A 27,640-nucleotide genomic window follows, 5' to 3' on the forward strand; every position below is an offset into this window, starting at 1 on the left:
TGGCCAGGAAATAGAATGTAAGAGATGTAAAATTAAATTTTCGTCCTCAAAGTAAAGAGAAATTCTTATTTTGAATGCTTTTTCCTTCTTATACACTGCACATTGGTATTCTATTGGAATTGCAGTTCTCGGGTCGTTCCAGGGATGTAGGAGTATTTAGTGCTAATCCCAGGAGCGATTCTCAACAAGATCAGGAAAACTGTGCTCCTAGAGTTGATATACAATGCGTAATTTTCTGCCATTCAGGCGACTCAACTAGTAAATTAGTCTCCTACGTGTTTAAGAAGTATGAGGAATGGGGTTATTCTAATGAATGTAATAAATAAGAACCCATCATTTTGCCTTTATCTGAAATAGTTTACAAACTTTTAAGTTCACTTGCGATCTCTGCCTTAGAAGATTAAACAATTTAAATCAAGATAAGGTAAAACATCATTCATCAAGTTTATCCGTAACCTTTTGTAAATATTCCGGATGGCAAGGAAGTCTTGGCCCGATTTAACAAGTTTTTGCTAGTTTCTGAAATTTTGTTAACTAGGATTCCCATAGAGTTGTCAAAAGTTTTTTAAACTAATTAATATTTTACTTAGGAAACGAATTAAAACTCTTGTTTTCAACTGTAGTACTATTACTTAAGACATTACGTTTTTGAGAAAGAATTGGAGAATAGGTAAAAATTTAAGTACCAAAATGTAAACAAATAACATCATTTATTTTTAAAGATCACAATTCAAACCACATTTTTATTAAAATTATCACCTTTTTAATTTAATTTAAATAAAATAAACCTCTTTGTAATTATACATCATAAAAATTACTCTAATACCTTAACATTATTAAAACTTCTAATACTTTAAAAATTTTATGATTAAAAAAAAAAAAATGCAGAAAATAGAGCTTATTGCTTTACATGAAGATTTGTGCTGATAACTTACCGTTAAATACATAAATTTGGTATTTTAGAAAGTTCTGTTATACTAAGCGAACTGTATATATCCGTATTTTACATATTATTATTTATTCTAAGTAGTCTTCTACTTGAAACCCGCTAAGATTATTTCAGAATTTGGTCTCTTGAAAATAATCTCACGTTGTACATGCTTTTCCGGAGGAAGCAGCACCTGTGCAGAAAAAAATGGTAATTATATATCTGGATCTGGATGAACTAAGCGGGAAAATTATAAATACTTAAGTTATTTGCATTAGGATTATAGTTATTATGTTAGGTACCTTGGAATTTGACTTCCATTTACAAAATTTTTCCATGAAACATTAACGCAAAGTGTAAAAGTACAATTTGCTATTAATGTGGAAAATGTGCCCCAAATTGTGACCGTTGAAGAAATAAATAGTAAAATTACTTTATAACCATCAATTAACTAGCTAATTAGTAAAGTAAGTAAAGTAATCGCCTATTTTTTCAGGCGGGGCTTTACGTCCAACTACCATTTACTAGGTGTCGTGGACGGAGGCGAATAGCAAACGTACTTTACTATTTCTCATTTAACCATTAACTAGCTAATTATTAAAAAATAATTCTGAAATGTTTATAAATTTATTTATTAAATATTTTAAAATATATTTACACTTCGGTTTTTTTTTTTTTTTTTTTTTTTTTTTTTTCTAATGCCGTTCATCATTGGCGCTCGGCCATTAGATGTCTCGCAGCCCAATATATTTTCGCTCTTGAAGAGAGCTCGTCAGTAGTCGCAGTCAAATGGGACAGAGCTTCGCACTCAAAAAGATGGTCTCCTGTCATGTGCCCGTTCCCGCAAAGCACACAGTTCGGGTTGTCAACTACCCCGATCTTAAATAAGTGTGCCTGCAGGTAATCGTGTCCAGAGAGCAAACGAAAACAGGCCACCGCTACGCTCCGAGGCAGGTTCTTTGGCAGCACATTGTCCCTCAAGATAGCCCATCGTTTGCCCTCTGATAGTGTGGTGTGCAGCTCCGCTGTTCTCTTTTTGGCTTTTATCCGGCAAATTCCCCTTGTGGTCTCAAAAGGAATGGACTCTTCAGGCTGTATCATATTTGCTGACTGCTTGGCTTCCTCATTCCCGCTGAGGCCGCAATGGCTGGGGATCCATTGTAAAATTACCCTCACATTTTCCTCGAGGTCGTTAATTATTTTACGACATTGAATTATGTCGTGGGAGTCGGTCGCAGCCCAAGTAGTCAGTGCCATTATCGCGGCCTGCGAATCGATAAAAAGCACTACATTCTTAATCGCCATATTTGCAATGCATTTTAGGGCTAAAAGGACCGCTCTGACCTCCCCATCGAAATTAGAGGCCACTCTTCCTACTGGTTCCGCCAAACTGAAAGCGGAGCTATAAACCCCTGCACCTGCACTACCACTAGCGTTTACAGCTGACCTGGGTTCGATTCCCGGTCTTAGGCCTTGGATTTTATTTAATGGTTAATAAAAGAAATTTACAGTAAAGTATGTTTGCTAGTCGCCTCCGTCCATGACAAATTGGTAGTTGGACGTTAAGCCCCGCCTGAAAAAATAGGCGATTACTTTACCTTTTTTTTTTTACTTACTTTAATACCCATATATGATTGCAATAACCTGTTCTTTATTTCACTGAGAACTAACCGTTATTAAAAATTCATTAATGGAATGGGATAACAAAATAAAGTTTAAATTTGTTTTTTATTGCCAGCTGCCTCCTTCTCATCCAACTTAGAGTGAATGATGTGATATTGAATGGGCTAGCCAGTCACTAATTTCTGTAAACCTGTTCTGAATAAAGATAATAACAAAAACTGCTTATCTCTTATTAAATTTCCTTAATATGACGTTGCATGTCTGGATTTTTGTAAGTTTATCTGAGTGCAAGGAATGTTACAAATTCCAGAAATACAAGTTTTAGATCCCATTATAAATTTTTATGCTCTTTGCGCTGAATCCTAACTATACTGTAAAAGGCAATTCATATAAAGTGTTGCAATATTTAGTTATGAAATTTAGTTTAATTTTAGAAATTTTGTGATAAAAAACAAACAACTATTTTATCTTCACAGCATTCTATAGCAATAGAGTAGCATAATCATTCCGATTATGTTTCTCGGAACACTAAGGTCAGTTAATATCTAATTTCTATCATTATTATATATTATTTTTAAGCCAAATTGATTGCATTAGTAGCACTGAATTGAGCAGACCAATTAGACGCTGGCCGATTCCAAAATATGTTTTTGCAATGCTGCCAATAAGTTGCCGATTTTTCAGTTGAAAGTAAAAACTTTTTTTCAGACATTAAAAGCAGTCGTTTACAATTTCCGCCTTTTATCTCTTATCATAATTCAAATCTCAAAACCCATTATTGTCACGGCTCCTTGTGGCCGACATGCCAAATTTTCAACATTTTGCGATTTCCCGTTTTTGAGTTGATGTAGTGAAATCACAAAGATGAACAAAAACAGTCCAAAGAATGAATACCCTCCTACTGTCACAGGACTGAGGGAGACAGCATCTAAGCCAAGGCATTTCTAGCCTACAGAGCAGGTTTCATTCAGTTCTAACGGACTAACATCTATACATCTACACTCCAATTTAAACAAAAGCACTTTCTTTTTCCTTGCTCAGAGGAACAAGAAAACCATATCTTAAAGTACACTAAGAAAACCTAGAATCAAAAAATAAAAAAAAATCTGCACGCTTTTTACACTTGCGAGAATTAAGAGAAATTGAAAATGATCAATTGAATATAATTAAAATTCATTTCTATAAATTATGCGTGCACTTACTCCATCAATTTTGTGTATAACACCATCTTTGGCAATCTTGTCACACGAGGTTACAGTGAATCTGCCAAACATAGTTCTTCCTCTACTTCTATCAGTTTCCAACTCCCTACCGCTGCTTGTCGTTACTGTAGAGAAAAAGGGCCAAGAACTAGCTCCCACACCAGAACAGCAGAGGGTATCTGTATCACCAAACAAAATGTTAATTAAAATGATAATTACTTATTTTATTTTTTTCATGATATTAATATCTGAGGTTATTGGCGCCCGGAGCTTTTTTCATGCACTGCCGGCCTCAGGACGTGTTCTCTCATTACAAACTGTTCCACACCGGACAGTGAGCTGTAAGAAGCTCCTAAGGGACGGTAGCTGGATTCGAACCACCCACGGGTCCTCCGCGTGGGAATCATTACTTCAATATTAAAATCTTTATACAAACTAGTTTACCCAGTAAAATAAAATAATACAAGAATACAAATAAAAAAATTTAAAAAATAAAATAAAATAAAAATAAACTATTTCCAGAATGGATGCTGAATCTGAACTTATAATTGTCAAATAAAATTATATACACAAATAATACTAACTACCCACAGCAACCAAGAAACTACTTTTTTTACTTTCTAAGCTATAAAATAAAATTTGTATATTTTTAAACAATTTTAATAGAAACTAGAAATAATTCCTATTGGCGGAATTCTGAACAATAATAAAACTTTCTGTAATTTTGTTGGTTCTCGGAAGAAGTTGAGAAACACTGTCCTAAAGGAGTGAACAGACAGACAGGAGGAAAATAATAACGACTGTTGATAAGGTTACCGTTGATAACATGATCCCTGAGAACTGAGTCAGCAAACTCTTTATCAGTCTTCAGTTTCTCTAATTTTTCTTCAGAAATATCTTTAAAGGCAACATCAGTAGGAGCCAACAATGTAATATGTTTTGGTGGTTCAGCCTTTAATTGTTCTTCCAGTTTTGTTCCCTGTATAATTATAGATTAATTTGTAAGTATAATTTGTTTACTTTATTCTTAACTATATACTTTCTTTATCTGTTACCTGAAGAATTTCCCTGAAAATAGCGAGGCTTTCATCATTCTGCACCAGATCTAAAATGGAATCTGTGGCCATCTGAATTGGTCGCTCTATTTCATGAGCATATCCATTGCATACACGACCATCAACTCTCGTTAATGGTATGCACTGCACTGTTAATTGTGCCTGTGAGCCAATCAAACTAGATAGGAACTGTAATATATTAAATAATGATAAGTTCTAAGTAAATGAAATATTTCTGTACCACGGAGGGAAAAGGCACCATGTCCATTTTTTCGATTTTCAGATTTTGGCATCATTTTACACATTTTTTGTTGCTCTTTCTACAGGTGTAAAGCACTATGTCCTATGTTTACTATTAAGCGATTTATGTATTTTTAAAAAGCGCTATGATACTTCATTACTTAAGGGTAAAAGGCAATACATGGACATAAATTTTTTCACAATGGAGTTGAAAGTAAAATATTTTAAAATATGGGAGTTAAAGTGGCCATACCAACTATAATAATTGCGGTGAGAAGTACAGGAAAGAGTATAACCGGAAAAGTGGAACAAAAAATGAATTTGGAAAAATATCTTCATTTGGCTCCCCTGTAAAATTTACTTTGTGTGACATGCTGCCTTTTCTCTCCGAGGTACAGATTTATGAAAAAAAAGACTTATTTAAAAATATACATACATTTCTATTGTTAGATACTGACAATTTAGCATCATTAAGAGCGGTTTCAAATGGAGAATTGTTACGTAAATCATAAGAAATCAATTTATGGGGAATAATATGATTTAGGAGTGTCTCTTTTAGCTTTTCTGGTTCCATTGACTCCAACTCGTCTAAAGAATCTTCTACTGGAATGAATATAGTAATATCTTTACGCTTATCTACTTCAGATTTCAAACCGGCTTTTTCCAAAAGGTCTAGAAAACGGGTGTGCTTAGTACGACGCATCAGTTCGGAAGCTGGTTGACCTGAAAGAACAAAAATAATATTAAACTTAGTTTTACTCAAAGTAATGTGCTTTACTGAATTAGAAATGTGGTCATTCAAGAAATGTTTGAAGATATTGTTTGAATTATACAATAAAATTTTACATTATGGGTTACTTAAGAGGTCAGTTTAGTGACAGAACAATCTTAAGACCTAATAATGAGAATAATTCTATGTCTATTAATGCTAAAATTCTGAGTTGAAAAAAAAATTAATAAATTCGAATCTTTAGACCTGCAGTAAGAGACAGTCTTGTAAATGTACACATGAGATTTTTTGGATTGCTTCATGAAGAATCAGCAAAGAAGTGTGTAAGAGCATAAAATGGTACTGGACGGACTTATTTGGGAAGGGATACAATATTCTATACTACAAGAGCATCAAACTACAGACATTTACTGAATATGTAAGTGAAACTTAAAGTTAGAAATACCTGAAGTTGGAACAACAAACTGATCTACTTCATGAACTACACCATTTTTGGCAACAATATCTCTGGTGATCACTACTGCCTTGTCGTCCAGCACCAGTTGGTCATCTTTATTAGCCATATGCAACCAAGATGAGCCAAGATCGGCCATGGAAATTTTCTTACCAGATTCTGGGGCAACCTTTGAGCATACAGTAACTGGTACAATGTGATGGCGTAGAATGGCTATGGAAATAAAGACATTTTTTTTTTTTAACAACGAACGTGTAATTTGATATCCTGCATTTTTAGGTAGCAACATAAATTTGAGAAATTTTTAGGCATACAGCTAAGGTACATTAAGGTACATTACCATTAATCAGCACTTACTAATGCGAGGTTATTAACTACCTTGAAAGAAATTGTATACTTAAGCGTAAATATAATATTAATCACTTATAAAAAAAGGTTTTCTTTCTATTTATAAAGAAGATTTGTTACTTTTTGCCTATTTAATTAAATAGTCCTACGCGAATTATTTGTGTTTTGAGAAATTAACCAATTAAATACTATTCGTGTGATACATATACATATATTCAGTAATTTTTAGTAGATATTTAGCTAGCGCCCTGTTTTCACCATAATTCCATGAGAGTGCAACCGTTTTAGGTTGCTGCAACTGATTTTTAACAGCTAGTCGACTGTTCCAATAAAATTTCAACTAATATTCAACTAATTCGTGATCAAACAGAAAACTAAACTATTTACTGAGAGTCAAGACCACTTAACAGTACCAAGAAACATACCATTCCTTTAAAATTATAGATAGGCGCAAAGCCTAATTAAAGCGACGAAACAGAATTCAAATTCAAATCAACCTGAAAACATTTGGGGTTTCCACAAGGCGCTATAGTAAATCTAATCACAAACTGCCTTACATTTACACACCTTTAATCTACGAAATTGTCAACAAAAGTTACCAGCCTTCCTGTATTAATTACAAAAAAATAAAAATAAAAATCTTACTTGCAAGACACATTGAAGAACTAGGATCTAGTTTATCAACGCCTTCATTATTTACAGCAAACACAGTGAATGCAGAGTCGCCAGTTAAAGTGTCCCAAAGATTGTGTTCTTGTAATACTAATAATAAAATTTAATAATATTAGCCTTTTTTTTTTTTATAAAAATAGTAACTTTAAAAAATTAACCAGGACATAAATGATAAATCTACATACATTCCCTAAATTTAGAGAACTTTTCTTGGCTTAGGATTTCGGCCAGATCATGTTTGACAGGAGTGAGTACACCCTCCACAGTGTGCACCACACCGTTTTCAGTTTCTTTGTCAGTTTCATTTATTGGTACACAGTTCACTGCAACCATACCTCCAGGATAAGCGCTTAGCCTTAGTCCGAATCCATCCTCAGCTTTCAATACCTTGAAGCAATAACGTTATTAAGTACTCTAATTAAGCTTTTCAAGAATTTATATGAAATTTTATTCGAAAAGAAAGAACATTCAATTAGACATTAGATTTTTATAATATGAAATTATTTAACTGAGAGCCCAAGATTAAAAACTACATGATTTGCGGTCAATCATGTTAATACAATTACAATTTTAGTAATTTATGCTATTCATTTTTCATTTTTAATTAAGACTGGCTACCTTCTTCTTCAAGATTCTAAAGTTCAAACAGATTTTCTCGGTTTTCTCGAAAATGTAATTCCGCAGTGATAGATAATAAGGTATAGTGTGAGACGGAAACATAGTTGAAGTCGAATTTTCTACAATAAACCGATTAATCGACCTCTGATGACCGATGAAGATCCAAAACCGGGTCAGGGATAAAAAAAAAAAAAACGCCCTACGTACGGTATCAGAGCGCTTTTCTTTATGGTTTGGAAATGTGCAGCTCCAACTGAGCAGATGAAAATAAACAACTGATTTTCGAAAGAAAAATCCTCCGCCGCATTTAGGAGTATAGCGTTCTGCAATTAACTAGAGAAGGCAGCAAATCAAAGCTAGCCCCCTTACACAAAGAACTGAACATGTTTTCGGTTCATAAAGTTTGGGAGACTTAGATGGGCAGGGATGTGATCAATGGACAAGAATGACACTCGTAAAAACCAATGATACCTTAGCTGGCTAAAACAAGGGAAGTTGGTAGACTTGCTACAATGGCTGAAAGGAGTAAGTACTGCAAGGAACGTCCTTAGTGTTCGTAATTAGAGAGCTGCAAGTTTGTGATTTATGGACAAGACAGCACGAGACTCATTAAAGAGTTGTAAAGCTGGCTGAAGAAGAAGAAATATAACTAGCAGGAATTCAATATTTTGAGTATAGCCCAAACATACTAAAACTTAAAAACCGTAGAATAGCCCAAACTTACTAAAACAATTTAAAATAACCTACAAATTTTTGATTTTTTACTCCAGATCAAGATGTTTTTACAATTCATTGAAATATGAGATATGTACTCAAAAAACTCACTAATGAGCGAATCTAATCAACATTAGTTTACTATCAAATTTTATCATATGTTAGATGAAACCAGAAAAACATTCTATAATGAATGATTTAGGTTTATTTGATATTGAGACTTGCAAACATTAGATACATATATATTGTATGAGATCTTAAATGGACAAAAATATAAATGGATAAATAAAGATAAATAAGTACCATATTATTTTGCATATCGGAAGTTTCCTTAATTTCTGGAACAATATGGTTGAGAATAATAGCCTTCTTATCTAAAGCACTTCTTTCGATCTCATTGGTAGCCACAGCCTCTTTATTCTGTAATATGACATGCTTTCTTAAAATATATAAGTATGATTTAGTTAAAATAATGTAATAATATCAGTTAAACAAAAATAGGAATGCCAGTGAAGCGCAGGAATAAGAGATCTAAGTAAAATACTCACGCAATATTAATAGGTCATTAATTAGAAATTAGAAAAAGAAAAAATCCTATTATAATAGCCTCTTAAAACACCATAGTACAATATTCATTATTATTATTACCAAAAATTCCTCCATTGCTTGATCTTTGGGTAGGAAAACTGTTTTTGCTCCTTTAATGGCATCTATCATTTCCTCCTGCTTCACCATATCTAGAAATTTTTCAGCGCCTAAGTCTTTAGCCAATTCTTCTATAGGTTTGGTTTCCGCTAAAAGCAAATAGTAATAATTTTTTTAGTACTTGAACAAAAAGCCAAGATAATAAGAATTATTCATATATCAACATCAAAGTTTCAAAATTGAGAAATTATTATTAGAACATTTTGGTATTATCAATTCTATCACCTTAATCATTACGCACATTAACCGAGCTGGATGTTTAATGTTGAAAATCGTGCAATATGATCATCAGTTGCAAAAACCAAGGAAACTTATTTATGATTCAGATAGTAGACAATTAGGCAATGTCTAGTTTTTTAAGGAATTTTATTTTTATTGTTTCTGAACATTTCGGGGACTTCTTGGGTACTCTCTTCAAAAAGAACTCAGAATTTAGAGATGGAGTAAATAGAATTTCGGCCAATCCCGAAAAAAAAAATGAACCGGCAGCGGAGAACTATGTAGAACCTTCTAAGCGAACAGACAATCACGAGAACCTTCAAGCGGAACACAAGAAAGTTAATATGACCTTATTACGGTTAATAACAAGAAATGAAGCCCAATAAACGAACGTAAAAATGTTAAATGTTAAGTTATAATTCGAAAATTATTACTAAAGCTCCCAGTTTTTCCTTCAGTTTCGGATGCCCTTAGTTTTCAAGACGTGATTTTTTGTTGAGGTGTTAAAAATTTCCTCCTAAGGCTGTTATATAAACTACATATATTATAAATATAATTGATTTATATATCAAATAGATAAATTCATGATAACTTCAAATCTTACCTGCTTGACAACTCTGGGTACCAGGTTTCACTTTGTAACCGTGACAACATCTGTACGTCACGATGGTTTTTCTTGTTGGCTTTCCTCTTTCACTTATTCTATACAACATAAATCCCTTGTTTAAACAAACAATTTAAACAAAACTGTAACTAGGTGTAGCAAAAGTTTTTGCGTTTTCCTTCATTTAGTTGAATGAACTATTATATTACTTATTAAAACTGTCTCGTAAGACAGATGTATAAAGTTTCATGTCAAAAGCTGCACGAAATGCATATTTTGAATGCGTACATATCGTTGATAGTGTACTTTGTTCACTTAATAAAGATTACTTGACACTCACATTTCGAGTTTTAACGATAAAAGATGGAGATTTTTTTTCAAAAGTGACATTACTAAATTAAATTTGTAATTTGGGTATTATTGAAGAAGCATTATTTTTAAAAGGGCTATCGCTATTACAAGAGAAGTTTGTAAAGTTGAAAGGAATGTAATGCCTATTCGTTCTGCAAAGTGTTTTATGATTTTAAGGAAGAAGATAAGTGGCTTATGAAGATATGAGTAATGCAAATTCGAGGCATCCTAGGGACTTTGAACCAACTCCTGTATATTTTATTTCGAAACGAGTGACCTAGGTCACCCATAGGCCCCTATTCTACCTGAACTATTAATGGATTATGCTTTAGAGAATAAATTGAAAAGTCTTCTTCTTCAATACTCACTAATAGTAAAATAGCCAAAAATGCTAGGACTTTTGTTACAACCCATAGTTTTTTTTTCAATAATCGATAAAATTTTTAAAGTATTGATGCAAGAAAAGGTTAAAAACATTCCATACAGTTTAAGTTTAAAAAAATGTATTAGAAATAACTATTGTGAAATTCGCTTCTAGATAAATTTCATCAGTACCATCATAATATGCCAAATTTCTATAATAATTTTTTTAAAAGTTATGCTCAGCTCAATTAATTAGTAGGTATTCCTTTCTAAAAATATCATTAAAATATTACATTATTCTTTGCTTTCAAAACTATTTAATATTTCCAATTTCGTAATTATGCTATGAACTAGTTGAACTCTGTTATATTGTTGGAGAATTAATTAAAGTGGCACGTACAAGAGAAACTTAAACAATGTCCTTGTCTGGGTCAAATCTTTTAAAGTGAAATTGTTATCACACAGAGTAGCTTAGGATGTTGTAAAAACAATGACGTATGGTATGATTTTTCTTAAGTGATAAATTAAGTGTGCTAATAAATAATATGAAGAGAATAAGAAAACTATTTTTTTCCTAATATTAAATTTCTATTAATGGAATAAAATAAAGAGTAATAAATGTTTATGTTAAACATTTCACAATAGTTTACTTAAATGAAGTGAAATTTTATTTCAACAAAACATCGCTGTCATCGAGACTTTTTTGCTAATGTTTTAAGAGATATCAGGGACTACTGACTACTATACATACTTGAGAGATTTGATTGAGATTATTATTTTTATCTCAATTCCGGGGAGATGATTTCCTATTGAACTCCATCTGGGCCAGAACTCCAAAAAATATTCACAATACCAATCAATTGGCGAAAGAGCTGAATAACAATTCCTCTATTCAGCGGTAACGGTGACGAAGCATTATTTGATCGAAAAACAAAAATTTGGTGGAGAAAGGGAAGAAAAAGGCAAGGGGGCATGGAATTTCCTTGATTAGAAGCAATCAAGTGTTAACCAAACAACATTTAGGGACTGGGAAACTTTCTAGAAGTATCTTACTTATCTTATACAGAGGTCTGTGCTAATATTAGTGGCAGTATTAAGGAAGAGAATATACATTCAAGATTACGAGGGGAATTCATTTTGCTGTTATTACAGGCAGAACGGTAGATTGACACTGATGCAGAACCCTTGAAAGGTTCTTTAAATAATTTCTCTGGAATTTTAGGGAGTGAACTGAGCCTCATTAGACTATCAGCCCATGCCCTTCAATCAGTTTACCAGATCGAAAGTTATATTTCAATAAATAACAACTATAACTTCTAACAAAATACACCACTTACTCGGTAATACATTCATATTTGTTGGGCATATATTTACAGCTGGTGAAATGTGCTTTGCCAATAAGGAATGGATGTGATTCTTCACCTTTTTCTTCTTTCTCGTCAGTTTCTTTGCAAACATTATCTCTGTAAACAAATACTATTCATTGTACATAATATTTAAATTTATTAATTTCTTAGACATTCCTTACAATGATTATTTTAAAAACTAATAAAAGTAAAAAAAATTCTCTCACTTCCTTTTGACTGATTTTTTTTATCAAAATCTCAAGAAAAAAAACCCTTCTTTTCTTTGTTGTATGCAAATCGCCATCACTATTTCGAAATATCTTAAAAAACTAAACTTACGGAATCGAAAGGGAAACAAAACAAATTGTCACGTCCAAATAATTTCTCTTATAAGATTAAATAAATCAGTAAATAGGTATTTATTTTGATGCATCGTGTTTTCTAACTAACTTATGAAAATTTACTCAATTTTGTACTAGGCGTACGTAGAAACTTTTCGAATAAAATCTTCAACATGAATAGGACTCACCAATTCTTGAATTTCCTATTTTTTTTTTTTTAAGGTAACTTATACGTAGCATTACCAAAAATTTAAAGAATGAAGAATACTGGAAGAATACTAACGATAAATATTTGGACAACTGCGTTGAGTAGCAATTTGCTAACGTTGCAACAGTTCCTCCAGAAATTTACAAAACTTTATTAAAATGATTTTCAATTAAGCAACAAGAAAAGCGAGAGATTAAAAATATTCAGGAACTTCCACAACTCAAATGCTTGAGGGGCTAAATATCATTAGATTTTTAAGAATTCCAAATGTACTTTGTTTTTCTGGAAAAATGATTCAAATTGATTTGAAAAAAAAAAAAAAAAATCTGGACAGCCTTTTTCAAAATAAGCCATACTTGTAATCATTATTCATGGTCTTATAGGGAGTCTAAGCCCTAGCTATCTGAAGTTTCAACAAACTATCTAAGAGATCCAGGCAACTAGCTACCCGAATAGCAAAACGATAAGTCGAGTCTAGCATCAAAGTACAATCTCGGATTTGTGCCTCCTAACTTTAAGCACTGCCTAAACCAGTCGAACAAATTACCTTAAAGCTCTTTCACCGTCAACCTGTTCAGAACAAATATCCAAAACCTAACATCCTCACATTCTGAATAATCCATCAAGAGACGAAATTATTAGCAATTTTTTTTAAAAATCAAGAATAGCTTCCAAAACATTTTTATTGCCTGTTTGACGGATTACAGCAAAATCTTGGTAGCGCTTAGTAGCATCGAAAAACAATGATATAATTTAAAGCATTCTGCGCTATTAAGTTTTACAGGCAACATTAATGTAACAATAATTATGCAGTTTTAAATAGAATTTGTACGTCCAATTGTTATGATGATGGTAATTACTACTGAAAAAAGAAAGTGAGTTTTTAGAGGTCACTAGGTAATTTCCATTACAAAAAAAAAATGATGTCATACAAATTATTAATGCGTCTGTATTCAGGTTTCTTAGAGAAGTTTGTAAGTTTTTAATATAATTAGACCATTAAACAATAAACAAAAAATGAATGGAGAATGAACATAAGGAAAGATATAATAATGGAAATGTGCTTGGACGCACTTCGCTTAACATTTATACAAGAAAAAAATAAAATAAAATAACTCAAAAGGAAATCAGTGAGCCCTATCCGTTATGTGTTAGAAATTTTGAAAACAAACCTTTCAACAAAGCCTAGCGTTCCTAATGACAGTTGTAGTGTTTAGTTTGCAATTTATTATATACTGTAACACAATAATCATATTATTTAGCTTTCTTAAAGACAGAACATCGAGTGCTCATCATTAAAAGTTGCTTTCTACCATGTTTTGTGAAACTGACAAAATCTAAGTAAACTTTAAACTTTTTCTCGTACTATTTTTTACTTTTTTTGCTCGTAAAAAATTACATCCTAATTTTAAGGAGTATGTTAACAAAACAAGTTTCAAAACCGAAAATTTTACAACGCAACCGATGAAATAAAATGTCCAGCCTGAACTAGTTAGATAAAAAGGCAGCTAATCCAATCATAAATATAACCAAAAAAATTGTAACTAGAATACCTACCACTTCGGTTATATAGTGTATACTTAAAACATTTAATTAGAGAGCTTTTTGCCTCTCTAACCTCACAAATAAGGAACAACATGATTTAATGTTAAATTAAAAATATTGTAATCATAGCAATACGTGCAAGTCTTGAAAGTTATTCATATTTTTAATTTAAGTAAACAAAAACGTGAGTTCCCTTAAGATTTTAGAAGTGCTAAAGTAAAGTGGGGGTTAGCTTGCGCAATATTTATTGCACAAGTTTTGTTAAATGAACGTTATATATGCAAATGTATATATTTTTATATTTTTTTAAAAAGAAATTATCGATCAATTGTTATTAGTATTTTTTTTAGTTTAATTTGACGTTTTTAATTTTCTTGTTAAAAATTTGACAATTTTGACAAAATACAGTACAAAATAAACATAAATAATTTCAACTATCGTCTTTGTTTTTAGCCTTGAGTGAGAACTGTTTGATAAAAATACGATAAATGATAGAAAAGGACACGTACAAACATGAAATAAAAACCTATATTCAAGGTTTAATAAGAAGAATAATGAACTTTTAGTTTCGTGTTTTATCAGCTATCATTTCCCAAAAAAAAACGTTTTTATCTCTATAATGTGTGCTATCTTCCAGTTCATTTGCAGTTTTTCCCCATCATAATCTTGGTGGAAGTGAGACCCATTTCTAGTAGAGATGTTCTTAACAGACAATATATCTATTTTATCCATACTTAATCTATTTTTAACTAAAGTCAAAAACCTCAAATACAAATAAAATTTTGTTAAAATATAGAAATTGTTTATTTTATTTTTTTGTAACAATTCAATAAGAATTATTGAAGTAAAGAAATTTCTCTATTTAGGCATCAAAATATCTACAAGAAATTAACATTTCCAAATAATAAAATTCATGAACAAAGAATACATTTTCAGATGAATTCTTACCCTGCGATCCTCATATTTGCATCAAAAATTGTTTTAGTTTGAATTTAAATGGAACATTTATTTTCTTTACGAAGTTAAGGAAAGTTGCACTAAAACTGTTTAGCCGAAAGCAGTTTAAGTACCTTTTCTATCGAGAACCCCCTCTAAAACCAATGTTCATGGGGAAAAAAGTTTCATGAATCAGCGATTATTGTCTCACAAAGAAAACAAGAAGATGACTCCCAGGAGTTCCCAACGAACGAAGATGAATCTCAGAGAAACACATTGGCAGCTCCAATTTAAGTTAATTTAATTAACATTTCATACCATTATGAACAATCTGGAGCGAGAGAAAGAGCGACGGTGACAAACGGACGCTTGCAAGATGTGTGCAAATGATTTCATCAAGGAAACAATATATAATGAAAATAATAACCATCCCATAAACTACTAATATGGTGCCATTGCGAGCCTAGTAATGGCTACATACATTTGCGACGGTGAGAGCGAGGAGGTAATTGTATGTAATCTATCTAACTACATCCTCTCTTGTGAAACATCCATTCGGTTTATTAATACACTCATCTTGATGTAATGGGGTGGGGGAGTTATTGCAGTCTGTCGGTATCCCTCTCTCTCCTCTCTACCCTCTAAAGTTAGTTAAATATTTTCCTTAAATAACCTATTATTATTTATGCTATATTGTTTTATCCGAACTATAAGACGGAAAAATATGTTTTCCAAACATTTCTTATTTAAAGTGCCATATTACTAGTGCCTGAGCTCAATCTACCCAATTATCCACAATAAATACAAAATATGCAATTATCCTTGCATAAAAAATTTTTAGGTGGATTATCGTACACAATCATTAATCGACATCTAAAAGCAGTCGGCAAGGCCCCAGAAGCAGCTGAAATATTTCCCTAAAGCCTATTAAATCGGAGTGATGAAACAAACTATTCACTGCATTGAAAAGGGGATTTACTTTGACTATCCAACAAACAAAAACAATAGATTATATTATAATCAAGGCCAGCCCTGCAAAACACGTCTTTCGAAGAGGGAAATTAAAAATTCTATAAACAAAAATAGGAAATGAAATTCTATAAAGACCATACAGAAAGAATGTAGGAAATAATGAATAATGTACATAGCGTTACGCATTTTATTATGTGTTTGATATGGACGGTATGTATTTGATTTTCTTGTTCGTTATGACTCAACTTTCCCGGAAATATGAACAATAGACAAGCCACTATTTTTTGTCTTTTATTAATTCAATCCTAAAATAACTAGTGCACGAAAATAGTAGATAACTAAATTGTTTACATAAATAATGAAATAGTCCTGAATGTGTTCTTGTTTACACAAAATATTGGTTCTGTAAAAAAAAAAAAAAACTGAATATTTTCTTCAAAAAGAACAAGGGAATATTAAATGACCAAATTTTATTAAACACGATGTTTAAAATGAAGATGTTAATTTTCACTAAAGATGTTGATCGAAGTAAAAAGTTTAAATTTATAAGATTTGATGAGTGTTTATTATTTTTGAGAACTGATTCAACATATGATTGGACACAAAAGATTGAAAAGGGAAACAGATGATTATTATAGTTCCGGTAAAGTGGTAAAGTTTCATTTTGAAAGCACATCCTTCCACACCAAATTGCAAACGTGTAACCTCAGCTTGTTAATTGGACACCAATGCCTTCTACCATACATTTTTTCTCACTGTAAGGCGTCTCCCATTACAAATAAACATTACAATATAAATTTTTATTTTTTTATTTTTTTGGCGCATCAACAGCTGAGGTTATTAGCGCCCGGAGCTTTTTCCAGTGCACTGCCGGCCTCCGGACAGTGTTCTCTCGTTACAGACAACATTGTCCATCACCGGACAGTGAGCTGTAAGAAGCTCCTAGGAAGAGAAAACCTAAGGGTCAGCTGCTGGATTCGAACCCGGGACCTCCGCGTGGGAGTCCAGTATGCTAACCTCATAGCTAATCCCTTCCCTATTACAATATAAATATAAAGGGTTTAGGACACAGTATTTAACTTTACTTGATAAGTATTTCGTTTAACTGGCAGTGGTAATTCATTTTGGTTCGACCCCTAGCCTAGTATGGTGTCATATTTTAAAAAGGTTTATCTACTCCTCGCACATCGCGAGTAAATAAATTGAGATTAAATAAAATCAGTCAACTGGAATTTGAAAAATTTCAGTTAAGTGAACTTAGTTTTTTTTACACCACATCATTCGTGAGTATTCATTTATTTCTATTTTTATAAATCTAAATAAGTGAAGACTCAAATCCATATAGAATAATTAACTGTTGAGAGATTTGTGCCAAAATGTTTAAATAAAAACAAGAGAAGGAGTTGAAAGTAAAATTTATTAGCGAGCTAATTACCCTTGCCACCATGGTTTCAGAGAAGGTGTCTGAAGTACGCTGAATATGTTCGGGAACAATGAGAAGAAATCACCTGAGGTCAACAATGGATTTACTGAAGATTTGTCATCATCATCATCTTCAGCAGATTCTGCAAAAATAACAATCATAGTATTTTAAATATCTTAAAATTAGTGAACATTTTTAAAAATTATGATTTTTTAATAAAAGAAAAATGAAAAGAATAAATTAAAATGCATCTTGAAAGCACCTTGAGAAGCTGAATCATCCTTATTGTCGTCATCAACTTTCTCTAATTCTTCTCTAGACTTATCTCTGACACCTACTTCGCCCGCTTCCTCCGCTAGCATGTCCTCCACACCTTTCGAGGCTAGTTTCGACAAGCTATGTAAAAAATTTAAAACATATTATTTGCTTTATAAGTACACAAAAATTAATTTTAAAAAGAATAACATGAGAAAAAATTGATTAACACGAAGTCAATTGCAGAAATATTAATACAATGAAAAATATTACAAAAATTGGATTTAAGAGATCTGCAAATAAAAAAGTAATTGGAAATTTTTATGCCATTCATTTTATTCAAACCTACATTTTTACATTCGATCGATTTTAAATTACTTTGTACATTATTCCTCTCAAAATAGTTCCGTTGGGAAGCTAAGACAAACCGCCCGAGACTTTGATCCCACACTCTTCATAACAGTGTTGAAATAATCTGAGATCTCTTTTAGATGATTCGTTACCAATTCTTTGATTTTTTTCTGGTGCACCTGAAGTTTTTAATGGCCTTTGAGACATCTTTTCCACCACTGGTAAAGGAAGAAGTTAAGAACTGAGATCAAATGGCTAATGATTTTGGTGGAACACCCAGAATAAATTAACTTAATCTGCTGTGTGACGAAGTACCCTTTCCGCAATCTGACTTTACTAAAATTACTGATTACTGATTTGTCTTTCAGGCGTTGCGAAATTTTGTTACTCGACTTAAATCTGCTGCAGCATTACCACAATGCTTTTTGGTACTTACACTCTCGATTATTAAATTTTTGGCTAGAGAAGATTCCCAATATCCCTAAGTCTAATGTACTTCATCTGTATCTGTGTAACGCTTCTTACTTCTAAAAATACAGAAAAAATGCCTCAGGTTAAAAACTATTTAAAAAATTGTGACTTCCAACAAAAGGAAATTTGAGAGTATGGGTGCCAGCACTGTTAAGAAGAAATAGATTTATGTGGCTTACTGAGGGAACTATTTGATGGTGATAAAGAAAATTCGAAATGTAATTTAGTTTTAAAGTGAAAGAGTTTAGTCCCCGATTTAGTACTTTTCTAAGTATATTATAAATTTATATTATTAGCGTCATTATGGATAAAAGTTTTTTTTTCTAATAATTATTTCAATTTTCTAATAAGAGCATTGCGACATTGCATTTGGTAAACTAAAATGCTTGGAATAAAAGTTTATGTTCTTTTTATTACTATCTTTTACTCGTTAAAAGCATTGTAAATCATAAGGAAAAAATCGTGACTGAAAAAGAATAACTCACAAAGTTCAATTTTAGCACCATTCTGTTTTAGGAACAATTGTTCTTTCCAAGATTAAACCTGAGGCTGAAATCCGCCACAATTTTGGGAGCTATTTAGTTTTGCACAATTTCCATTCATTAAGCTAAATAAATTTTCTTTAAATTTGTACACAATGGTTTGGCATGAAGCCTTTCATTTTGTTTAAAAAATGTCACAGGAAAATTGCTTAACGGTTGTTGTCTGAAAAATTGATTTTATAAGGTTTGAGGGGGAATATGTGGGTGAAAAATAAGTTTGAGGTGACAAGTCCTGTGCTAAAAAAAAAAAAATAGTGGTAATGTGGGCCAAAAGTACTGAAAACCATAACATTTAGTGCAGGTAAAATCAACTAAAAACATATAAAAAGTTATCACTTACAATTGTAATAAGAGAAAACCAAGAGAAAGAGTTTCATCCTAGATTTCTTTTTATAATTATGAGTAGAATTAAAAAATGCCAAGAAAAATATAACTTGGGGCTCCTTATAAGGTTTACTACGAGACAACTACTTTTGACTGTGGGAATTAAGAATGACAAACTCTTTCTTTAGACTATATTCCGTTAGAAACGGGACAAAGTAATCAAACAGAAATTTTGCCAACAAGTGTTTCTTACAAAGCAGACTTCTGAAGTCAGTCCCTGCATATTTACAACCTTTGACTGGTTAATGAAACGTCAAGCCTTAATTTATGATGAGTTTTTATTAGCAATGGCCAGGGAAAGTCCTTTTTTTATTATTCATTTAAAAATTTCCTTATTTTATCCTACTTAAATGCCCTTAGGGTCTTCAATAGGAGCTTTTTTATTGGTGGAGAGATTTTACGTTGTAATCTCACCATTTACATTCTTTAGTTTCCCTGAAACAATATCATCCATCCTTAAGCTGCAAAAAATTTCCTTATAATCGATTCCTTATTCGTTTATGAGATAAAAAAGGCGTGCAAATTACTCATGAAATTTTTGGTTGGTGCGCAGTTCACCTTCTTGATAAAACTGATCACAGTTTGGTTGGAGTACTAGACAGATGAATACATAGATGAATTATGCAATTTGCTACTACATCTTTTTTACGATGTAATTTACACAGATTTTTTTAATAAAGACTGCACTTAAGAAAACACCTTGCTATGCTCTAAAAGGAAACAATCAGATACTTTAATTCCAACGGATACCTAACGGTGCAGGCCAAGGAAACCTATCCGCTCATCATTCTTAAATCTAAATCTGAGTACCTTTACAAGGAAAAACTAAACAGGAAATACGGACAGTACTAGTCTTAAATCAACTTGCAAGAACCAAATGGACCTTAGGCTAGGCCTAAGTCCTGTAGAAGTTAAGTCTTAACCAGGTTCAGCAACATGACTGACACCACAATTGTGTGAAAAATCTGTTGGCACTGTTGTACATTGTTATGTGAAATATCTTCAGGCAGAATCCGACTGGTGTAGCATATAAAAGTTCCGTTCAGAAATTTTCTTCAGAACCTATTTATTTGCAATCGACCACTTACTGCAGAAATGATCCTGTAGAAGAAAGGTCTTAACGTTATATTTAGTCAGTTTGCTGGTGTAACAAAACATATTCATTATTTCACTTTCCATGGTGTATATGATGTAGACAATTCATATGCAAAATAGGAGCCACCATATACTTTCCAGGTTCAATGTTAGCCAAGCAGAATGCAATGAATCATTGCTTTTTAATGAGTCATGCTCTTAAGAATAGTAAACACACGGGTACACTAACTCTTAGAAGGGAGGGAGAGCAGGGCATAAAGTCAGACTGACAAACAAACAAGATCTCCTGATTGTGTCGCTACTCAGAGATATTGTATACTCTTCAAACTTTCAATAATGTACCGTTACTCTCTTCCAACTATACCCCTCACCACAACCCACCCAACACCACTAGAGACTGCGCCGAAACATGCATGGACACGGACTTTCTAATCCCAACTGGGTCACTTCCCTGCAATAACAACCTTTACTTAAATTTGTTTCAATACTGCATGCAGCGGATGGTTACCAGACAACCACGTCTAGCCTTAATGTTCTTATGTTCATGTAGCTCTCTCACTCTCTCCACGATTACCTCAGTCTTCCCTAAACCTTAGTTTCATAGAAAAATGATAAGATTTAGAAAATCTAGAAGCCACATTTGAGAAAACTAACAGTAGTAAACAAAAATCCTATGGCTAATTTGTATTTGAAGAAGAAGAAAATCCTTTCAATTGTTACTTTGAATCTTCTTCAACTGAAGAAAGTTCAAAGATCCATTAACCCCAGAATTACGAAAAACTTATCAAAAAATAATATTAAAAACAAGCATTTCTAGAGATTTGTTTTTTTTAAATTTCCACATCCTTCTGGTAAGAGAAGAACAGACTCCAACCCATATCACCATATACACCTCCTATCTGTAGTGGTTTTTTTGCAGGTGATTGCAGTTGTCACATGTACAGGGCTAACTGCCTTCTTGATGAGACTGCAAATACGTACAAGTCGAAACTTTTGGCATAAAAACAAAAATTTTTGCTGGTTCTACACCCAACGTGTAAGATTTCTTTTTTTTTTTAAATACCATCTTACCAACGTTTTCCCAGTATAGATAGATTAAATAGATTTGAATAGAAGGGCGTTCACTTCTGGTTGGTGTGAAAAATACCCATCTACGGGCTACCACCTTTTCTTTTGACACAAAACATTTTAAAGCCACAAATTCTTTTATATTTAAGGAGAAAAATCACACGTTGTTTGATTGGATATATGTTTAAACAATTCCAGTTTCAAAACCTTCAGTTTTCTATTCCCAAACGCACCTTTACGGAGAGGCGTCATGTTCTGATTAAATAATTTTTTTTTTTTGACCATTATTTCACTTACAAAATTATATTAAAAAATTGCCAATTAGTTGAAGTGAAATAAAATGAGTTTACAATAAATTAATTAAGTGCACACTTTTGAAGCAAGCTATTTAAGTTAGCCCTACAGACGAGTACTTTAATAGACTAATATTCTCATTAACAGAAAAAATTTACGCAGCTATTGTTACGGTTGGATATTTATAAATTTAATATTTAAATAGTTTCAAAGTGAAATGAAGAGAAAGTCGATGTGAAGAAAAATTAGCATGTACTATTTTTAAAGGTTCATAAAGTATATCTGTTGCGCAAGGCCACTATGAAGAAACTGCGTCACTGTCATGTGATGCTTATTCAGTTTTCTCCATTATTTAGTCAAACATATTCTCTCTCTCTCTCCTCACTTTACTTTTAAAAGCGAATTTAATTGGGATTTAAGTTTTGTAACCTTCCAGAAGTTTCTTGGCGCAAAATAGCAATATTAACCAAAAAGTCATTTCAGTCAAAGCTAGAATAATAAAAATAAAGCTCCGGGCGCCAATAACCTTTAGATTTTGACGCAAGTTAAATTAAAAAAAAAATTATCAATAATTACCTATTATTAACAATCTTAATATATTAAATAAGATTTCTATTCCAATTCGAAATGATTTACTTAATTTATTTTCATTCTCTCAATAATTTTAATTTATAAATTAACAAAGCGCTTATATTTATTTTAGAAGTATAAAGAAATTTACATTGGAATATTGAGTGTACAGAGTCAACACTTGAGATCAATGTAGCCCTAAGCCTTTTTCAGTGCATGGCAGTCCATCCTGTTTTCTCATTATATACAGAGCTTTAGAAGACATTGGGCTGGAAAAAGCTCCTAAAAGGAAGTGGAAGATCTACGAACAGGCAGCTAGACTGAATCAGAATTAAATCTCGGCGCGAGAGTCAGTACATCAATTTCTAAGCTCTCGAGCAAGTAGCTCCACAAGACTTTCCATTCGAATAATCTCCAGGACAGACTAAATTCGATCCTGGATAACGGTAGGAATCCAGTAAACTAACCAGCTAATGCTCTACTTTATGTATGGTTATGTTTATTACTGTTGTTTTGTACAGATGACGACCTAGATAGTCGAAACGCCATTATACGATATGACAAATAATTGAATATGCATTCAATAAACCAATGGGAGCCATAATTAATTATCTGAAACAAGGAAAAATTTTGTTGGGGTAATAAAAATTACCTTCCTATTGAAGGGAACTCGGCCTATACTAAAAATGAAAGAGGTTTTTAAAAACACAAATTAACGAAGTTAATTTTATTAAAAAATTAAACAATTTTTGGTAATTGTTTACTATTACCGAGCAAGGTTGTTTAAAAGTCATCTAGAGGATATGATTTGAATCAGTCGAAACAAATCGTTTTCATGCGATCCGGAACTGCAAGCGACCTTGGCACATCCAAGTGTACATCCTTGTGCTGACCATCAGTGGTAGTAACAAAGTAAAAAAATAAATGCAATCAAAAAACAATCTCTACAACTAGTAAAATTATTTACCCACTAATATAACAGATTAAAGTTTTTTTTTTCTATTCAACAGTCTAATCTACTAATCTGGTGCTTTCTCTATACAATCCCCTGGGTAAACAGACTTGAGAGCGGTAAATTTCCAGGTAACGTCTCACTTTCAGTAGCGGAGAAATACTGAAATCATTGCAAGTGAGGATACCTCTCATAGATAGTGAGAACAAAGTTTTACGAACTTGATTTAAGCCCTAACACTTTTAGTTTAGTTAGCTTTTAGGGAGGAATTCTGTTTACTCCTAACAGTCCCTTTAATAGAACAGTCCTGAAAAAATAAAATAAAAAGTTGTAGATCAACACTAGTGCAACGAGATAGAGAATTTAAAGAAAATAGTGAGCTACTTTTAAGAAAATCTAAAAGTATATAATCCATTTAGTAAAGTTGTACGTTCTGTTGTAGCATTTTCCAAACTCGGAATTTTTCGCATCACTATTTTATAACCCTCCTTATAATATTTAGGACACGAAACCATACATTACATTCAAATGCTCCTATAAAGATGCTTCATTCGGTTTCTAGGTTTTAGAATATTTCGTTCATTTTCTCACACAAACGCAGAAAGAGATTGAGAATCTTCACTTTTTTGGACTCTGGGAAACTCAAAGTTGATACTTTCGGTCCAAATCGAAAATTTATCACGATGGCAGTATTTTCCTTACCAAGTAAGAGAGAGTTAAAAATAAGAGTGACAAAAAATGTCTATTCGCAGTTTTCAAAATATTTGATTTCTTCAATTTATCCTATCTACGAAATAAATAAATGAAATAACATTTTATGAAATAATTATACCAATATTACTACTGCTGGCTGCATAATTGTTATGTAATTATAGTGGTTTCTGCATAATAAAAAAAAAAGAAGGCTGTTATTTGAACTTATTATATATGTAATGTATAATTAGACAATTATTTCCACAGGAACTATTAAACGACGGAAAAACTAACTATATAATTTTCATTTAAAGAAGCAGAATGATAAGAATAATTTCCTAAGGAGCCACTTTTAGAGCACAATTCCGGAGGCCGACAGGCAATGAAATACCTAGATGATTTACCATTATTTGTGATCCTCAGTTGAAACACTTCACCACTTGATAGCGAGATGCTCCACGACGCTGTATCATGAGCTAGCAAAAGGCAAACCCAATGTTGGCAAATGATCTACACTAATATAAAAAAACCTCACTATCAGAATCGCATTGAAATCGACCAAATACCCACCTAGTGAAGAGGATAGTGGCAAAAAGGGAGGCTGCTTCTAATAAAAGTATTTCTAAAAGTAAAGAATGGAGAGGAGTGTATCAGAAGCACAAGTAAAGCAGGGATGGTCCAATTGTTAATGGGTTACCGAGCAGGTTTGAGCCTGTTCTTAGATCTTTTTTTATACGGCGCCGAAAGTTTGTCAGTAGTATCGAAAGGCCACACTTCTGGTGGTCGAAAGTGTAATGAAAAAGATTGGGTAAGCCAAAGGCCTGATTTTGAACCGCCTGAAATTGAAGCAAACATCATTCCTAGTCTTTTGAAACTTAAGCCTTGAAACAAACATGGACTGTAAAGTTCATTTTTTTTTTTTATTGTGGACCTCAAAATGTTTATTTTTAGTCAAATTACCAAACAATATAATAGTTTTGACAAGATCAAAGCTATTCCTCTTTATCTTGGAGCAAGTTAAACCAAAGCAAGGAAAAAAAAGTAATAAAATTATTATTTCCAGAGAGGATTACTTAAATTTGAAATATAATAAAAGAAATCCCTATTTTAAAAGAAAACAAAAAATAAACCTTGGGGATACGTGATTTGAATATCACAACTTTTGTGACCAAATAATCAAACATCACGTATATTCAAATAACAATTATTTTAATGAAGCTTAAGTAAATATTAAATATCAATCTAAATAAAATTCAGATAACAAGCTAGGAAGAAATAAGAAGAAACGAACAAATTGGCTGTTTCAGAATAGTCGATAACTTTTGAAGCTGATTATTTGAAAAAGAATTTAATCATTCGGATATGACCATATCCACCAATAATTACCTATACAATTTCCGGGCACTAAAACCTGTTATTACTAATATTTTAGTCACAACAATCTAACAAATCTAAAAGACCTACTTCTGTCTAATCTTTACCTACATGTTTATTTAAGCATAACAAAACACTAACTTAAATAAACTTAAAATTCAAGTATCACATTTCCTACTTAAAAATTAATTTACTATTACATTAATCATGAAGTGTGTAAATCTTTCAGTTAATCAAATTATTTGCATATAATCAATATTGGTCATTCCAAATAATAAAAATTGTATCACCTCTTGTGTAATGAAGAAAAGAGATCTGCTGTTGGAGAATCCATCCATTGAGCTGTTGTTGCAGCAGCTAAAAAGCTCACCAACAGAACAAAACTCAATTTTTGACCCGACATTTCGGGATACTTAATTCAAAAACAAAACAAAAAATTCAAAACTAGCTACAGGATCACAGTTCCTTCACTCACCAGACTGGAATATGGCTGTCCGTGGCTAGCATTCTTTATATAAGGTTATGATTCTACTCACAGTTACAAGAGATCACCCAGATGATTTTTACCGGTGACCGCCGAAAAATTGTAAGTTTTGAATTATCTTATAATAAAATTATTAATTATCGATTATTAAAATTAAATCTTATTAATCTTAAAATACCAATTTAGATAAATCTATATAAAATGAATAATACAAAAATAATGAATTTATCAAAATTAGCTTACTAAAAATTTAAAACTGATGACAAACTCACAGACATCATAAAAACAAGATACTTATAATTTTTTATCCGATTTCTTTATTGGGAATCTCAAAATAAAACAAGACATTATTATAACATATTTTCATTTCTCTTAGTTTTTAACTTTCAATGCGGGAAGCAAATGAAATCACATCAATTAATAAACAAAAAATACATTTTCCTAGAATTTTTTATTCTGATCTTTACTTTTTATTACTTGTACCCACACCAGACAAACAATTAACATCGTTAGATGGCAATAATATGTTGCATCCTTATATTGTTCGTTGATGTCTATCACATTTTTTAATACATATGCAATACTATTGTATATGTTTATAAGTTTGCTGAATGTTATTATATTCTGCAGTTTCCGTAAAAAACAGTACTTTCAAAATTTTAAAAAAAAAATTTACACGTTTTTACACATTTCATTATGCATGTGATCACCAGCAACTGCGGCTGGACAAGTTACTTTGCCTAGATTCCCTAACCTCATATAAACTCCCTCTCTTTTAATTTGTTTTTTAATTTATCAACCTTCGTCATGTTCTCACTTTATAGTTTATACCCCTCTACTTCCACTTATTTTTGTGGAATGATCTGGAATCTTCTGCAGATTTTTTTTTTAACTTACGTATTATTGATATGTCATATCTGAGAATAATAATAATAAAGATATTTTTATGTCTCGTAATTAGGTTTTTCTTGTTAACCTTAGCCAAAAAAAAGATAAGTTTGGAAATAATTGTTCAAAGAATTAGTACAATTTTTCCAATTTGACTTAATAAATTATTTAACTTAATGAACATGTAGATATTGCTTTTTAACTTTCAACTTTGTTCTGGTATAGGTACTGAAACAATAATCACCACAAGGCACTGCTACAGCAAAATTAATGGTTCAATCCTGAGATATTTATTAAGCAATAAAAAAGTAATAAAAAGCAAGATAGATAACGAATTAAAATCAAGTTGAGATACCATTTACAAGTCCCTGTTTTCATTAACAATGTAATTGTGGCATAAAAGGTAATTTATAAAAGTATTTTTTCAAAAGAGGAAGATTGTTTTTAATATTTTTAAGTTATTATTAAAAATAACCAATAAATTTATCATCTCCATTTCAAAACTATTGCAAAATGTAAAACAAGTATGGGAATAAAAAGGCTAATATTTTGAATATTTGATCTAAATTTAAGTCCTTACTTGTAAACTGGTTTCTTAAACTCTTCTCTACCATTAATCACA

The 27,640-nt window shown here is 31.9% G+C and overlaps 1 protein-coding gene across 1 annotated transcript; it reads right to left on the reverse strand.

Moving 5' to 3' along the window:
- Positions 1-693: 693 nt before the first annotated feature.
- Positions 694-26,180, reverse strand: LOC141455743 (transforming growth factor-beta-induced protein ig-h3-like). The gene is made up of 15 exons (XM_074131083.1): positions 25,937-26,180; positions 17,860-17,993; positions 17,610-17,739; positions 12,164-12,289; positions 10,113-10,210; positions 9,233-9,378; positions 8,888-9,004; positions 7,438-7,639; positions 7,226-7,342; positions 6,224-6,445; positions 5,485-5,771; positions 4,809-4,997; positions 4,570-4,732; positions 3,754-3,932; positions 694-1,121 (listed from the first exon to the last, which is right to left on the reverse strand). The coding sequence occupies exons 1-15, from the start codon at positions 26,047-26,049 to the stop codon at positions 1,035-1,037; spliced, it is 2,310 nt and encodes a 769-aa protein (XP_073987184.1). The 5' UTR covers positions 26,050-26,180; the 3' UTR covers positions 694-1,034.
- Positions 26,181-27,640: the final 1,460 nt, after the last annotated feature.

The sequence above is a fragment of the Rhodnius prolixus genome, unplaced genomic scaffold (assembly GCF_049639745.1).
Source record: "Rhodnius prolixus isolate KJV_2025 unplaced genomic scaffold, Rpr scaffold_4, whole genome shotgun sequence".
Classification (NCBI taxonomy): domain Eukaryota; kingdom Metazoa; phylum Arthropoda; class Insecta; order Hemiptera; family Reduviidae; genus Rhodnius; species Rhodnius prolixus.